Source organism: Hevea brasiliensis, chromosome 11, assembly GCF_030052815.1.
Source record: "Hevea brasiliensis isolate MT/VB/25A 57/8 chromosome 11, ASM3005281v1, whole genome shotgun sequence".
Taxonomy (NCBI): domain Eukaryota; kingdom Viridiplantae; phylum Streptophyta; class Magnoliopsida; order Malpighiales; family Euphorbiaceae; genus Hevea; species Hevea brasiliensis.
Genome location: NC_079503.1, coordinates 98,666,650 through 98,682,471, shown reverse-complemented (window position 1 = coordinate 98,682,471; position 15,822 = coordinate 98,666,650). Strand labels below are relative to the sequence as shown.

The 15,822-nt window shown below is 32.8% G+C and overlaps 2 protein-coding genes and 1 long non-coding RNA gene across 3 annotated transcripts; 1 reads left to right on the top strand and 2 right to left on the bottom strand.

Annotated features, from left to right (window-relative positions):
* Nucleotides 1-52: 52 nt before the first annotated feature.
* LOC110654491 (tropinone reductase-like 3) lies at nucleotides 53-2,786 on the bottom strand. Its single transcript, XM_021810500.2, has 6 exons — nucleotides 2,392-2,786; nucleotides 1,660-1,776; nucleotides 1,327-1,461; nucleotides 953-1,078; nucleotides 398-499; nucleotides 53-292 (listed from the first exon to the last, which is right to left on the bottom strand). The coding sequence occupies exons 1-6, from the start codon at nucleotides 2,530-2,532 to the stop codon at nucleotides 143-145; spliced, it is 771 nt and encodes a 256-aa protein (XP_021666192.1). The 5' UTR covers nucleotides 2,533-2,786; the 3' UTR covers nucleotides 53-142.
* Nucleotides 2,787-6,399: 3,613 nt separating this feature from the next.
* On the top strand, nucleotides 6,400-14,421 carry LOC131170728 (uncharacterized). Its single transcript, XR_009141492.1, has 3 exons — nucleotides 6,400-9,629; nucleotides 10,186-10,301; nucleotides 12,897-14,421. It is a non-coding gene; the product is annotated as an uncharacterized LOC131170728 (long non-coding RNA).
* LOC131170727 (uncharacterized) lies at nucleotides 10,229-12,431 on the bottom strand. The gene is made up of 4 exons (XM_058130501.1): nucleotides 11,899-12,431; nucleotides 11,668-11,819; nucleotides 10,837-11,457; nucleotides 10,229-10,726 (listed from the first exon to the last, which is right to left on the bottom strand). Exons 1-4 carry the CDS (start codon nucleotides 12,193-12,195, stop codon nucleotides 10,600-10,602), a joined length of 1,197 nt encoding a protein of 398 aa, XP_057986484.1. The 5' UTR covers nucleotides 12,196-12,431; the 3' UTR covers nucleotides 10,229-10,599.
* Nucleotides 14,422-15,822: the final 1,401 nt, after the last annotated feature.

The window sequence follows — 15,822 nt, the reverse complement described above, 5'->3', positions numbered from 1 at the left end:
ATCATAATAATTAAATCATTTTATGAAAGCGAAATTAGACTTAATGACATAGTTAATGAAATTGCCACTAGTGAATTTATTAATATAGACTTGAAGCTGATCCATTGAAGATTCAAAACATTAGTCCTTTCCTCGGAGGGAACTAAAGTCTAGAAGGCATCCCACCAGCCACGACCAAAGTTTCTCCTGTTATATAAGAAGCATCATCGGATGCCAAAAAAGCAGTTGCGGAAGCCATGTCTTCTGTGGTACCAAGCCTGTTAAGTAACGTATTTTGCTCAATGGCCTTCCTCTACGAGAATTAAGAAACAAATTCGGTCAAAGACAAGCCAGTACTAAGTGGTGCTTAGCTTATGTCAAATATTAAAACAACTAATGCTAGAAATTATGTTCTTACCATGGCGTCATTTTTTGTGATGAAATCCGCAAAATGTGTTGGTACAAACCCAGGAGCAATACAATTTACACGAGTATCAGGTGCCATTTCACCTGCAAGGGCCTGAACAAAGATCAAGAAAGATTAAGCACCAAGAGCATAACAACAATGTCATCTATCCAGCCATCTTCCTAAGACAACAAGGGAACATAATAATGATAAACATGATAAAACATACTTTCATTATATTATACTTAATATACAAGATCCTCGGAAGTTGGCTTCATAGTAAAACTTATAATTCCATCTTTAAGGTCACAAATTCCAAACAAAGGATGAGGGACTGGGGGTGTTATGAGAGGAAGAGTTTTCATCCCTTATGAGCCACTTTGAATTTAGAAAATTTTCAAGATAGACTAAATGAATAAGAGTAAATTAGTCTTCTAAACACTGGGTAATAACTGCCAGCTCATATTTAAGTAACCTGACAAAGGAAAGACATCAAGCAAAGCAATCCATGGTTTGCTAATGCAGAAGAAACAACATACAATAAGAATGCAGGACTCATATACCTACCTTAGTAAGCCCAAGAAGAGCTGTCTTTGTCACCCCATACATGGCCATGGAAGCATGGGGATTGTAACCACCGATTGAGGAAATCAAAATGACTGAAGAACCCTTCTGCATATGAGGAGCAGCATCCTGCCCTCCAAAACAAAAAAGGTAAGTATCTTAAAATGTGAAAAATGTCAGAGCATGGAAACTGGACAAGTATCTCTTGGACTTGGGGAGTGATTTAATAAAAGATTATCAAGAAATAAAACTGAGAAAAATCAAGGAAAATCGGCTGGATATCCTCTAGATAACCACTTGGACCTGCAAAGGCATTCAGGAATATCTAATATCAAAACTCTAAAATGATATGAAGTTAAAAAAAAGAAAAGAGGTACCTTCAAAAGAAGGATAGAGGATTTGACATTAATTTCCCAAAGCTTGTCAAGGACAGATTCTTGAGTCTCCAAAATAGAATCAACAGATGGATTTGCAGCAGCATTGGATACAACCACATCTATTTTTCCATATTTCTGAAACCAAATACCATTAACTTTCTATCATTAAGACAATCCTAAGTTCTACCTGAGTGAAAGGTCTTCCGATTAAAGCATATAAAGTTTAAATAATCAAAATAGATATATAATTAAAGGGGCCTAAAAGAGGTAGCCCTAGAAAAATAGCAAAAAGCATGAAAAGGGGAAAAGACCATCAAAATATTAGTTTCTCACCTCCACTGTCTTCTCAATGAGATTCTTTCTTTGTTCTGCATTTGAGACATGACAAACAACACCTAACACTTGGATACCCTGAGCTTTAAGTTTCTCAACAGCCTCATCTACATTTTTCTGGATCAATTTGAACATTCCAGAATCAATAACCTTCAAGTAATCTTAGTAGATGCATATAAAAAAAATATCCAATTGAGAGAAGCAAAACCTGCACTAAAATGTATCTAATTTAATCAACTGGTTCACTATGACATGAGTTGTTCTTCTTTCTGATAACATATACCTGTATTTTGACTGTACTTATTATACACACGTTGGTTGCTGTATAATATATCTTGACAATTGTATAAATACATTTTTTAGCCTAATATACATTACAGGGCAACAAGTTCTCTGCTATTTCTATACGGTATCCGAGAAATTAGTCTTCTTCCAAAACACCCTTTACTTTTCTATATGATAAAGCAAATTATCCAACCGAAGCCTCACTTTTTGCTCATGGAACTTGGCACTCCATGACAAGATAACTTGAAACAAAACGATAACAATTTTGACAATAATCAAACTAACAGAAAAAGAGAAGAAGCAATCAAATTGGAGGCTAAATTGAAAAAAAAAAATCCCATCAAATAAAAGAGATTCAGGAGCTAGTTTGGTTGAGCTGAGGTAATTATTCTGGTCTACTGCAAACCCAAAAAAGCGCCAAGAAAAAAGGAATAAAGGAGAGTGAACCTGCTTGCGAGAAGAGATGACGACGGCGGCGCCTTCCCAGCCGAGGCGCTGGGCGATTGCAAAGCCTATGCCCTGAGTGGAAGCTGTGACAATCGCCACCTTCCCTTCAAATCTCTTGCCAAAATTTTTCTTCGTATCCATTTGGATTCTTACTATCACTGCTCACGACTCGCAATGTGAAGCAACAAGCTGAGCCTGAATCGAAGAGAATTGATGACGCTGTAGGCTAATTGATTGACACCGTTGGATCGGTCCTCAATATAGGGATAAACGCTGAACGCATTTTCTGAGACGAAACAGTTGGGAAGTATCGTATGGCGGGCCCACAACAGTTGAAAAATGAAATCCAATACCAGACTCTTGCCGCTTTACATTGTCTCTTTCTGCGATCAGATCAAAACCGGCAACTGTTTTTATCATCCCAACCTTCAATTTACTCAATTTTTAATTTTTATCCAATTTAATTCATAAATTTAATTTATATTCACATTAATCTAATTAAAAAATATATAATTATATAATTATTTTTTTAATATTAAAATATTATTTTTTATATTATATAATTAATTAATAAAAATAAAAATATTATTTTTATTATTTAATATTATTAATTAGAATAGTAATATATAAAAATATTTTTATATTTTTAAATAATTAATTAAAATTAAAAATTATTACTATTCTAATTAATAATATTCAATAATAAAAATAATAGTTTTATGTAATTAATTATACAATAAAAAAATATTTTAATATTAAAAAATAATTAAATATTAAATAATTTATTTAAATAAATTATTTGATATATAAACAAACTAATTAATTAATTATACACTATAAAAATAATATTTTAATATTAACAAAAATCATTTTTTAAAATGATATTAAAATATTATTTTTATATTGTATAATTTGTATAATTAAAATATTAAATAAATTATTTTTATATTATATTTTAATATTAAAAAATAATATTTTTGTTAATTGGAGTCATTTGAATATAAATCAAAATTTATGAGTTAAATTGAACTAAAAATTAAAAATGAGTTAAATTAAATCTCCCTAATAAGTACAGGGGCTAAATTGAATTTTATTCTTTATATATTTTATAACAAAATTAGGGAATTGATGGCAATAATAATTTCAATATATATAAATGATTTTAATTTTTAATATATAAAAATAAAATAATATTTTAAATTTATTATTACTCACTTTATATTGTATTTTTTATTACTTTTTATGTGTATTACAATTTTTACTTTTAAAATTTTTAATTAAAATTTTTTAATAAAAATAATAAAAAGTACTATTTTATAATATAAATATTAATAAAAGATATAAAATAATTATGATATTTTTCAAATATTATCTTAAATAAATATAATAATTTAAATATTATTTTTATTTAATAATATAAAATAATATTAATAATGATATGAACTTCTCCGGTTCTAAAATGATTCAAGTTTTGATGCCAAGTAATATGAGTATGTTTAATTTTTACCTTAAAAGTTGCAAGACAGGTTTATAAACTCATATATACAATACAAAAAATCTTTCTTTTAATAATTTAAAAAGTATAAAGATAATAAAAAAATTATATATATACACTATAAATTTATATGAATATAAAATAAATGTGCTAATATATTATAATTTATCTAATAATAAAGACTACTTGTTATAAGTATTAAAATAATAATAATTACAAATTTTGTAATTTAAATTACATAATTTTAAACAATTATTAAATAAAATAATTGTTAAATTATAAAAATTAAGATAATATTGATAATAATAAATATATTTAAAAAATAAAAAAAATTAAACACTACAAGTGTAAAGAAATTTATTTCTATAGGATAAGTATAATTATTTAAATTATAAAAAATTTAAGATGATAGGACAAAAATAAAAATATTTTAAAAAAATTAAATACTTAACATAAAAGACAATAATCATTAATTATAAAGAAATTAATTTTTATATAATAAGTGATTATAAAAATTATCATAATTGGTAATTAATAAATATTTGTTTAAAATATAAAAAATAAAAATAAAAATAATAAATATATTTAAAATAAAAATAAAAAGAAAATTAAAACTTAACCTAAAAGGCAATAGCTGCTAATTATAAAGGAATTAATCTCTATATAATAAGATAAAGTATCTCTCTTAATTTCTTCAAAGCCATTGTTAAGTTTATCAATAGTAGGGTTTTTACTCAGAAATTTAATTATTGAGTATAACTTGAAGAATCAATAAAAAATAAATGTAATTTTGCATTAATTATGGATGTAATTTATTTTTAATTTAATTTATTTTTATTTTATTGTTTTCACCATTAAATTAGAATTTATCAAACAATTTAATGATAATTATTGAAAAAATAAAGTTTACTTTATAAAACACAAACTTATAGCAGAAATCCTATCAAGAATTCAATAAATTAAATTAATTTGACATCAATTACAGTAGAAAAGTGTGTGAGAACTAATGACTTTAGCATGCTTCACTAAACTCATTTATTATCTACAATAGCAAGAAGCCATTATTGCCTGCTTACAGCCCTGACCTAAGCACATGAATAAAACATTCCAGATGACATTGCTACACTTACACAACGATCACAAGCCTTCTTAGGAATATCAACCAAGTCCATGGCAAGATCACCCTGCTCTTTTTCAAAAAGTTCACGGAACATTGGGTTGACTGATTCTTCATTAATGGGCTCGTCATTTAATGAACAAAAAAGTCCCACAAACTTAGAATAAGACAATCTTATAAAAAATATAAGCTTTCCACTACGTTATATTATAATGTTTGAAAAAGCTCTACGCATGTAGGAAATCGAATTACAAGCAGATAAGGCACACAACGACCAGCTACTGCATCATTCCACCAGACAAAAAAATGTAAAGCAATAAAGCTACATGAAAAATGTTTGCATCCAAGAAACTCACACCCTTACTTCTCCTTTAATAGACAGCAGTCCAGCCAATGATAAATGTTACAGTTAGGAAAAGGTGGATAAAAAAGGGTAAGAGCATATGTTAGAAATAAATAACAGATACAGGAGAGGGGAACTGGCAACTCAGTTAGAGGTGAACAACCTTTTGTGTTGCGATGACATATTGGAATCATGGAAAAAGGGTAATTTAGTATCAAAGAAATCAGCAGCAATCTCCATTTTCAACAAGTTAGACATTTGGCTAGTTTCCATCTGTCCTGTTTGGTGTAGGATCCTGCTATTCATTTATGTTATTTTCGTTCATATCATATCAAAGAAGCAAACAAAATTTTGTGCTAAAATAATTAATCAAAACCAATAATTACCTTGAAATGTTTTTATTCAACTTAATTACCAGCCTGACAAAAGTAAAAAACAAAAACAAAAACTTATCAATCCACCAATATAATTTGTTGCAATTTCTGAACTGAAAATTGCTAGAAAAAAACAGAGAAGAAAGTGATTTTTCTTATAAACTTCTCTCAGCAGCTGTGCAAGAGAGACTTCATTTAATCTTTTTCATATATTAGAAGTCTTACACTTTTTGGTACATAATAGACCTGCTCCAACTACTAAAGTAACAAAAACATGGTGAAGCATGGTTGCATTCACCAATTTACCTAACACAAGTTGACTAACATGCCAATTGATTTACAACAAAATAAACAAAATAACATTAAAAATAGACAAAATGACAGCAAGAACTAAGCTCCTAAGTATTTAGGAAAAATCTTACTGCTCTCAACACTCCTCCTTGAGAATTTTCCTTGATACTCCAAACTTTTTCTTCATTTCTTCAAATTTGCTCTTAGGAAGAGCCTTGGTCAAAACATCAGCAAGTTGCTCATCAGATTTGCAGTGCAGCAACTTGATTTCACAGCTTTTTTCAGCTTCTCACAAGAAATGAAACTTCACTTTAATATGCTTAGTCCTTCCTGGTTGAATTGGATTACTTGCAATTGCAATGGCAGACTTATTGTCACACCAAATAACAGTAGGTTCAACTTGCTCATTTGCCAAATCCTTCAGCAGCTTTCAAAGCCAAATTGACTGGTTAGCAGCAGCAGCAGCAGAGATTTATTCAGCCTCTGCAGTACATTGAGCTACCACCTCTTGCTTCTTTTTCCATGAAAATGGACCTGATCCCAATGAGAACACGTACCCAGAAGTGCTTCTCATATCATCCATACAGCCTGCCCAATCACTATCTACATATCCCTCTAGCTTTAGGTCTTCACCTTTCAGATACCAAATCCCATGGTCTGCTGTGCCGTTTAAATATCTCAAAACTCTTTTTGCAGCAAGGTGACCCAAACTTGGTGAATACATAAATCTAGACAATAGACTTGCAGAATACATCAAGTCAGGTCTTGTGGCTGTAAGATACAATAAACTTCCAATTAAACTTCTATATTCTGTTGCTTCAGCCTTTTCAATCCCATCATTCTTGCTTAATTTCTCATTTACCACAAGTGAAGCTGCTACTGATTTGCATTGATCCATCTTGAATTTTTTCAAGATATCAAGAGCATATTTTCTTTGTGAAATAAAAGTGCCCAAAAAATAAGTCATCATTCCCAAATCTGACATTTCAAATTCAGATTGCATTTGCTGCTTAAATTCTTTTAACTGAAAATCACTACCCGTTACAAGCATATCATCCACATACAAGGATACTATCAATTGTTTCCCATCATCACAGGTTTTAACATACAAAGTAGCTTCATTTTCACTCCTCCTGAATCCATGATGAATCAAGTGCGTGTCTATTCTTGAATACCAGGCTCTAGGGGCTTGTTTCAGCCCATATAATGCTTTCTTAAGCTTGTACACCTTATCTTCTTGCCCCAACACTTCATAACCCTTAGGTTGACTCACATAGATTTCCTCAATCAGTATTCCATTTAGAAATGCAGATTTCACATCTAAATGAAACACTTTCCATCCCTTTTGAGCTGACATAGCTAATAACAACCTGATGGTGTCATGTCTAGCAACAGGAGCAAATGTGTCTCCAAAATCAACTCCAGGCTGCTGTGCATAGCCTTTCACAACTAGTCTAGCCTTATGTTTGAAAATTGATCCATCAGGATTAAGCTTGGTTCTAAAAATCCATTTCAAACCAATTAAATTTTTTTCTTTTGGTTTTGAAGTGAGTTCCCAAGTTTGATTCCTCTCAATTGCATCAATCTCTGCATCCATTGCTTGCCTCCATTCTATGAATTGAGAAGCTTCTTGATAGTTGATTGGCTCAACAAAAACTAGATTACACCTCTCATAGATTTCAAACAGTGGCTTGGTCTTCTGCACCCTTTCATTATCTTCATAATCCATTTCTTGACTGACATTAGATTCAACTGGCCTTCCTTCTTTATTGCTAAAAGAGCTTTCCTTGTGAATTGAGACATACTTCTTCATAATCTTCTGCTCATTCCAGTTCCAAAGAGCATCCTCATCAAATTGAACATCTCTACATATCACTATTTTTTTTTTTGTTTTTACATTGTGGAGTTTATAACCTTTGGATTGAGCTGCATACCCCAAGAAAATGCCTAGCTCAGCCTTGTCATCAAGTTTACTTCTTTTAATAGCAGGAACATGCATATAACAAATTGAACCAAACACTTTTAGATGCTTAGCAGAGGGTTTTGATCCAAACAAAGCTTCTATAGGTGTCGTTCCATCAACTGACCTTGTAGGCAGCCTGTTTAATAAATAAGTTGCTGTATAAATAGTCTCGGCCCAGAACTCTTTTGGAAGCTCCTTCTCCTTCAACATACTCTGGCCATTTCAACAATGGTTCTATTTTTCCTCTCTGAAACACCGTTCTGCTGTGGTGAGTAAGGTACAGTCAAATGGTAAACTATTGCAGCCTCTTCACAAAATTTTTCAAATTCAACAGAGGTATATTCTTTGCCATTATCTGACCTCAAGGTCTTAATTGTACATCCACTTTGCTTTTCAACTAAGGCTTTGAATTTTTTGAACACACTGAATACTTGTGCTTTGCTCTTAATGAAATACACCCAAGTCATTCTAGTTAAATCATCTATAAACAAGATGAAATACTTATTTTGACTCAGGAAGGGCACACTCATAGGGCCACAAACATCAGTGTGCACTAGTTCTAATTTCTCTTTGGCTCTCCACATTAAATCACTTGGAAAAGATTGCTTATGAAGCTTACCATACTGACAACTATCACAAATCTCACCACTGACACTTATAGAAGGAATATCCCTCACCATACTATGAGTTTGCATAAACTTCAGAGAAGCAAGATTAAAATGCCCATATCTCTTATGCCACAACCAAGTTTCGTCAACCTTTGAACTATAAACATGCTGATTCAAGCTTTCAGATATTAATGGAAAACTATTTTCAACCATTTTAATCTTAGCAACTTCACAATTTTCAGAATCACGAATATGGCACCAAAGATTTTTAAACAGAAGAGAGTATCCCTTTTTCAACATTTGTGCCACACTTAATAAATTTTGATCTAAACTTGGAATGAAGAGAACATCAGAAATGTATTTGGTACCTTTTCTAGTCTGCATAGCAATGGTACCTTTGCCTTCAGCCTGGACCATCTCTCCATTACCAAGCTTCACTTTAGTTCTCACTGATTTGTCTAGAGAAGTAAAAAGATCCTTATTTCTGGCCATGTGACTTGTACAACCACTATCAATGATCCATGTGAGTTTGTCTACTTGTTTAAGTGACTGTGAAGCCATGAATAAATGATCATCTTGCTGCCTGGACTGATCATTAGTGAAATTTGCTTATTTAGTGGGTTGTTGAGTTTTACTTTGCTTGAATTTGCAATCTCTTGAAATGTGACCATATTTTTTGCAATAGTGACATTGTACAGGCTTTACACGATTCTTTTGCCAATAATCCTTCTCCAGATGATTTGTTCTTTTACAAGTAGGACAAGGTGGAAATCTGCCCTTCTTGACAGCTTCACTTCCACTTTTAGGTTGCTTCACTTCCACTTTCAGGTTGCTTCCCTTTGTTATCTCTCTCTTTTGAATCTTTCTTAACCTCCATTACTTGCTTTCCTTTCTGTTTGGCAACAAATGCCTCCTCAAAAGCATCTTCTTCTCTAATAATTCTTCTTTGCTCAATGGCTTGCAAGGAACTTATAAGTTCAGGTAAGGTGATCTTGCTCAAACCCTTTGAATCTTCAAAAGATGAGATTTTGGGTTCAAATCTGTCAGGTAGGCTGACAAGAACTTTCTCCATAACCCTTTTATCTGATAAATCTTCATCCAACAACTTAATTTTGTTGACCACAGTCATTAATCTATCTGTATACTCTTTAAGAGTTTCAGATTCTTTCATCTTTATAACCTCAAATTCCCTCCTCAAATTCAGCACTGACATTTGCTTTGAGAGTGCACTTCCTTGAAACTCAGCTTTAATTAAATCCTAAGCTTTCTTTGTTGTCTCAAATGCCATAATTCTGGTGAAAATCACCTCAGAAACAGAAGCATGAATGCATGACAAGGCCTTGAAACCTTTAGCACACTCCTCCCTATGAGATTTTATCTGTGCAAGAGTAGGATCCTCCCTCAAAGGTCCTGGTTGCTTCCCACAGATTAAAGGCTTTAAGATAAGCCTTCATCTTGACAACCCAAATACAGTAACCTTCTCCAGAAAATACAGAAGGAGGTGGAGCAGAATATCCACTTGAAGCCATAACTCTCAGCTATAGTGTTTAAGGTTTTTTTTTTTTAGTGCAGGAAATTCTTACTTGTTTTCTCTCTTTTTCAGGCCCTTAAAGATCATAAGGAGCTCTGATACCATTTGTTGCAATTTCTGAACTGAAAATTGCTAGAAAAGAACAAAGAAAAAAGTGATTCTTCTTATAAACTTCTCTCAGTAGCTGCGTAAGAGAGACTTCATTTAATCTTTTTCATATATTAGAAGTCTTACACTTTTTGGTATATAACAGACCTGCTCCAACTACTAAAGTAACAAAAACATGGTGAAGCATGGTTACATTCACCACTTTAAGGAGTAGATTTAAACCTAACACAAGTTGACTAACATGCCAACTGATTTACAGCAAAATAAACAAAATAACATTAAAAATAGACAAAATATCAGCAAGAACTAAGCTCCTAAGTATCTAGGAAAAATCTCACTGCTCTCAACATAATTGAAAATGCCAATTTTTTTTTCTTCTCATTCTCCATTATTTTCAGCCACTTTTTCTTTCCATTTAATGCTTCCAGTGACAGTATAGTAGCTAGAACTAGGCAACTCACTTAGCTTCCCAAACGTGCTCTCATAGTCATTCAGGAGATCAAACCTGCAAACAAATTCACCAGCAAGAACAAATAAAACTAATAAACCATAACCAATTTTTTGGGAAAATTGAAATTGTTGTGCTAGATAGAATAATAAATAAACTGCACATACCAGTAAGCCAAGCACTGGTATGGGTCATACTTTCCATAAATTTCCTTGACATCATTTTCAATGGTCTTTCTGGTGCAGTTTTCCCTGCCATGCACCTTTCTTACAAGCCGAATTGTTTCAGTATCTATTGGAATTTGATGGTAAAATCCAATGCACATCAATATATTGGCACAAGTAAAAGGACCAAGGCCATTGATCTTCCTAAGTTGCTTGCTTATATCCACGTATGGTCTCCATGAATTATCATTTTCAATGTTTCCAACTGTTATGAGTGGATCCTCAAAATCTTTAAGCTTTAGTTTCCCACTCTCAACAGATACAGCAAAATCAATAACAGTTTTTGCTCTGTGCCCAAGATTGCAGTGCTGGTTCAAATAATCAACATCCACCATAGCCAATTCTTTTGAGCTTGGAAAATTCGCCATTCCATCCATTGATGGGTTCAGTCCAAGTTTCGCACGCTTGTTATTAGCCTTGGTTTTTCCTTTCAGCACTGCTTCTGCATGTGGGATAAATGTTCTTCCTTGTGTTTTGGCTTTGTAGGTTTGATATTCTAGAACAGAAGCTAGTGTAGGTTGAAGGTTGCAAAGAGCTTCAGCCATGCTCAATGTCCTCTTCCACCTATATTGTATTGTTTATATATATATATATATATATATATATATATATATATATATATATATATATATATGGCAAGAAATTCTCAGTCTTGATCATCTTGCCAAGTACGAGTAATATAAATTGACAGGAATATATATGTTTTGAGAATATTTCTGCTAATTGAAAGTAACTATAGCATATATATAAACCTTTCAAGAATAGATGACTTACGTGCAATTACAGAGGAGAAAACACTTAACAGCATCTTCAAAGAGAGTAGCTGATCGAAAGAGCCTACCAAATTCTTCCTTCTTAGCTTCTGGATGTTTTTTATAGAAATCTTTCAATATTTCCGATAGCCTTAGCATTCGACTAACTTGGCGCTGCAAAGTAAACTTTTTATCTTAGAAAAACCAATATATATATACATTTGTATAAAAGTGTAAATATTTATGAACTTACACATATGATTTCTTTGTCTTCACTAGAAAGGTACTCAACGCCATAAACATGGATGCTAAGACAAAACTTTTGAGGAGGGTGTGTAATGGAAGCAAGCACAGAGGTGGTGCCATCTGCAAGGCGAAGTGGACGTTGTAAGGTCTTAGTTTCAGGGCACCAACGGTTGGGAGCCATCATGAAAAAACCATGGTTGCACACTGTCCTCTCAAAATCGAATTCATACATAGAATATCCTATAAAACATGATAGAAAATGATCAAGACAAGGCTTCCCACTATTTGCACTTAGCAATTCCATTTATGTTCTGCAGAAAAAGAAAGAGTTTGGCTGATTGCTATTGATGGGTTCAGAATGAGCTTCAAACCATATATGTAGTGGTTCAGTCATATATATTATAGAGAGGAGACTGAGGAAGGCATTGTCGATATATTTTTGAGGAGAAAAAGAAGGGTTATTTCTTGTTTGGAAAAGAAGAGATTACAGCTGCATAATCTCTTAATTCCAGGCAAAAGTCCATTTTCAAATCAAGGGCTGGATTGATTAATTGATTAGATAGCAATTAATTTGACAGATTCTTTCGCGTTTTTATGTGATGATACGTACCATGATTCAATAAAATAAAATAAAACAAAACATTTTAAAGATGTATAGGTCACTAGATGGATCTTATAATTAAAAAAAAAAAAATTATGTAAACGCAGTTTGCCATGCATTAAGTCGATATAATTATTTTATACCAATATAATTATGGATAAATATGTAAAATAATTTTTTTTATAATGAATTTATAAATTAGACAATGAATGATTAGAGAAAAATTTATTACGCATCTGATCTTTTATTTTGATCTATTACACTCTTAATTTTTTTTTTGTTTACATTCTACCCTTTAATTTTTATTTTTATAATCAATAAACATGGCCTTTATTTATTTATTTATTTTTTTACATTCTACCCTTTAATTTTTATTTTTATTTGGTTTTCCCTCATGCAAGCAGAACGCGCGACGTTCATCTTCCTCAGAGCCATCCCTAGATGTGGATCCCAGTAGCAATGGTAAACAGCTGTTAGATGAAACAGGGGGGAGTTTATCGAAGTCGTGTGGTTCCAGGTTTGGCAGTAGTTCGGAGCTAGAATCGAGGGGCCACCTGAATAACAGCAACACAGCGGCCAACAATCAGCACGCAAAATGGCTGTAAAAATGGAAGTTCCCAAGAGATTACAATCCAATTACCTTTGCACGGAGAGTAGCCTGAACCACGCATTAACTCCTCTTTGTGCCCCCTGCCAAAAGAAACCATAGCCCACGATTGCACTCAGTCGACCAAATTTGCAGCTTTCGATGACCCTCTGGCAGCATTTGTTTCTCATGATTTTCTCGAGAATCCAGATTTGTGTCCCTCTCCCATCGATTTAGAGTCTTTGGAATTATTTGAATCTGTTTCTAAGCCAATAGAAAATGCTTTAGCCATTTTACCTTCAAGGCCGCATATTAATCTAAGTCTAATCCTCTAACCTTTTTCTTTGGTGTCTCCCCAACCCCACTTCCCTCCTTTACAGGTCAAAGAAGGTGGGTCCACGGATGATGGACCTTCTGGTTGTGATAATTCCCTAGCTGTCATCCCTTTAGAGAACCAAGGCACAACTCTTCCCTGTCCCTCTCTTCTCCCCAGCAAAATCAAAATCTAAGGACTTTTTAAGCAAAGAAGGAAGACTAGAACTCGTTCCTTAACAGATCTTTTTGATGCATCACCAAAATTATGCCGTGAAGAAAAAATAAAGAAACTGGCCAAAGGCAAGAAAATTGTGAAACCCACCGATAGTGACATAGGTAGGATGAACATGCGCCACTCGAAGCCTAAATCCCCAGTTACTACAAAGGTTGCCTTACTTGATGGAAAGGAGGGGACGTTGCAGACTTTGATGATAGGCAAGCATCTTGGGTTGACCTTTTCTGAGGATGACTCTACAAAAATTGAAATTTTTATGAACCAGATTGAAGCAGACAGGGTAATGTTCAACAATGCTGAGTGTTGACACATTTGTTTCTTTCCTAAAGTGTCCGATTGAATCAAATTTCATGTTGGTTATTGTACTTGGGATGATTTTTTAAGTTGGATTTTTAGCCTCAGAGTCTTCACAGTATGGTCTATTATAGTTGGGTGGCTATCTATACGATTCGCTGGTTGGTCTCTTCGCACTAGAGGCTTCCATTGTTTGGCTCGATCGTTAATCGTCCGTCTTGATGTGTTGCAGATTTGGCGCCATGCTGCTGTGCTGTTGTGTGCAAATGTTTGCGCTAGTTCTCCTTTTTGAGCTAATCTTGTTAGTTTTGCGTCGTTTACGCAGTTTCATTTGTTGTTTCTTGGTCTGGTTTGCGTCCTTTTGTCCCTTGTTTATGGTTTGTTTCAGTTCTGTTTTGTAGTTAGGTTGTCCTTTTTGGCTTCTTGCCTTTATCTATTAATAAATTTCAGCTTATAAAAAAAAATCAATAAAAAATATTTAACTATACACCCTTCATAATGGATTAACTCGATTACTTTTTTAATTATTTATTATTATTTAATAAATTATATTTATTGATTATGAAAATGAAAAGTCAAAAGATTAGGCATACAATAGATCAAAATAAGTTGTTAAATTTATTATTACTCACCTTATATTTATTTTTTATTAATTTTTTGCGTGCATTAAAATTTTTACTTTCAACTATTTTAATTAAAATTTTTTAATAAATATAATAAAAAATACAGTAGTATAATATATATATTAATCAAAGATATAAAATAATTGTGATATTTTTAAAATATTCTCTTAAATAAATATAATAATTTAAATATTATTTTTACTTAATAATATAAAATAATATAAATAATAATATGAGCTTCCCAATTTCGAAATAAATAAACTTGTTGAGTGAGATTTTGATACTAAGTGATATGAATTTACTTAATTTTATTTCAAAAGTTAATATAAATTTACAAAATTATATATATAACACCCAAAATTATTAAGTTAATAATTAAAAAGAATAAAAATAATAAAGAGTAATTATATATATATATATATATATAAAATATGAAATTGGCATGTTTATGAATACCTTGAAGACACCCTTTCTCCATCAATTTGTTTCTTTCCTTTATCAATATTGTCAACATAACAAGATTGTAACGCTGTAGAATCATTCTCAATCAGTTTGGCGGAATTGGAAATCAAGAAAAGACCCTTACCCTATTGAGTTCTCAATAGCAAATTGTTTATGGGTTCTGTACTTTGCATTGTATCATTTTGCTCAAGAGATTCTAAAACCTTTTTTCCAAAATCAGATTCTTGAATAGGCTCTAGCAATTGTCCGAATTCTACTGCAGCTTCCCTCAAGTCTGTCAAAGATGTCCTCCATGTGTTGCTCATCAGAAGTTGACCACCTTTCCATTCTTAAAGAAAGGTGTTTAATTCTCCAACAAGCCCTCTATGCTTCACTAAGCCTTCTTGAATCATCCAAACCTTCCTTAAAAAGAATTATATCCTCTCCAAGTGTGACACCCTCACTATTGAGCTCTCAAAAGTCCAATTTTTTTCGGCAAAGTTACTTGTAGAGTGAGGTTCAACGAGTGTAAATCCTTGTGGGGGCAAGAGGGAGGTACGTGTTGATGGCAGGCAACATGGGCGGAAATGGAATTTTTAGCCAAACAGGCCTACCGGGCGAGCTGGAGAGCAACTGGGTGCTGCTGGAGCAAATGAGGTTAAGTGTGCGAGCCAGGGCCCAAAATGAGGTTCACTGCAGGCATTTGGCGTGCTGGGCCGAGGAGCGCCCCAAAACGAGGTTCAGGAGGCCTAGCGCAAGCCCAAAGGCCAATCGGGCTTGTGGGAGCAACCTGCGGATGAGACAGGTCCAAAACGAGGTTCAGAGTGCAAGGCGCG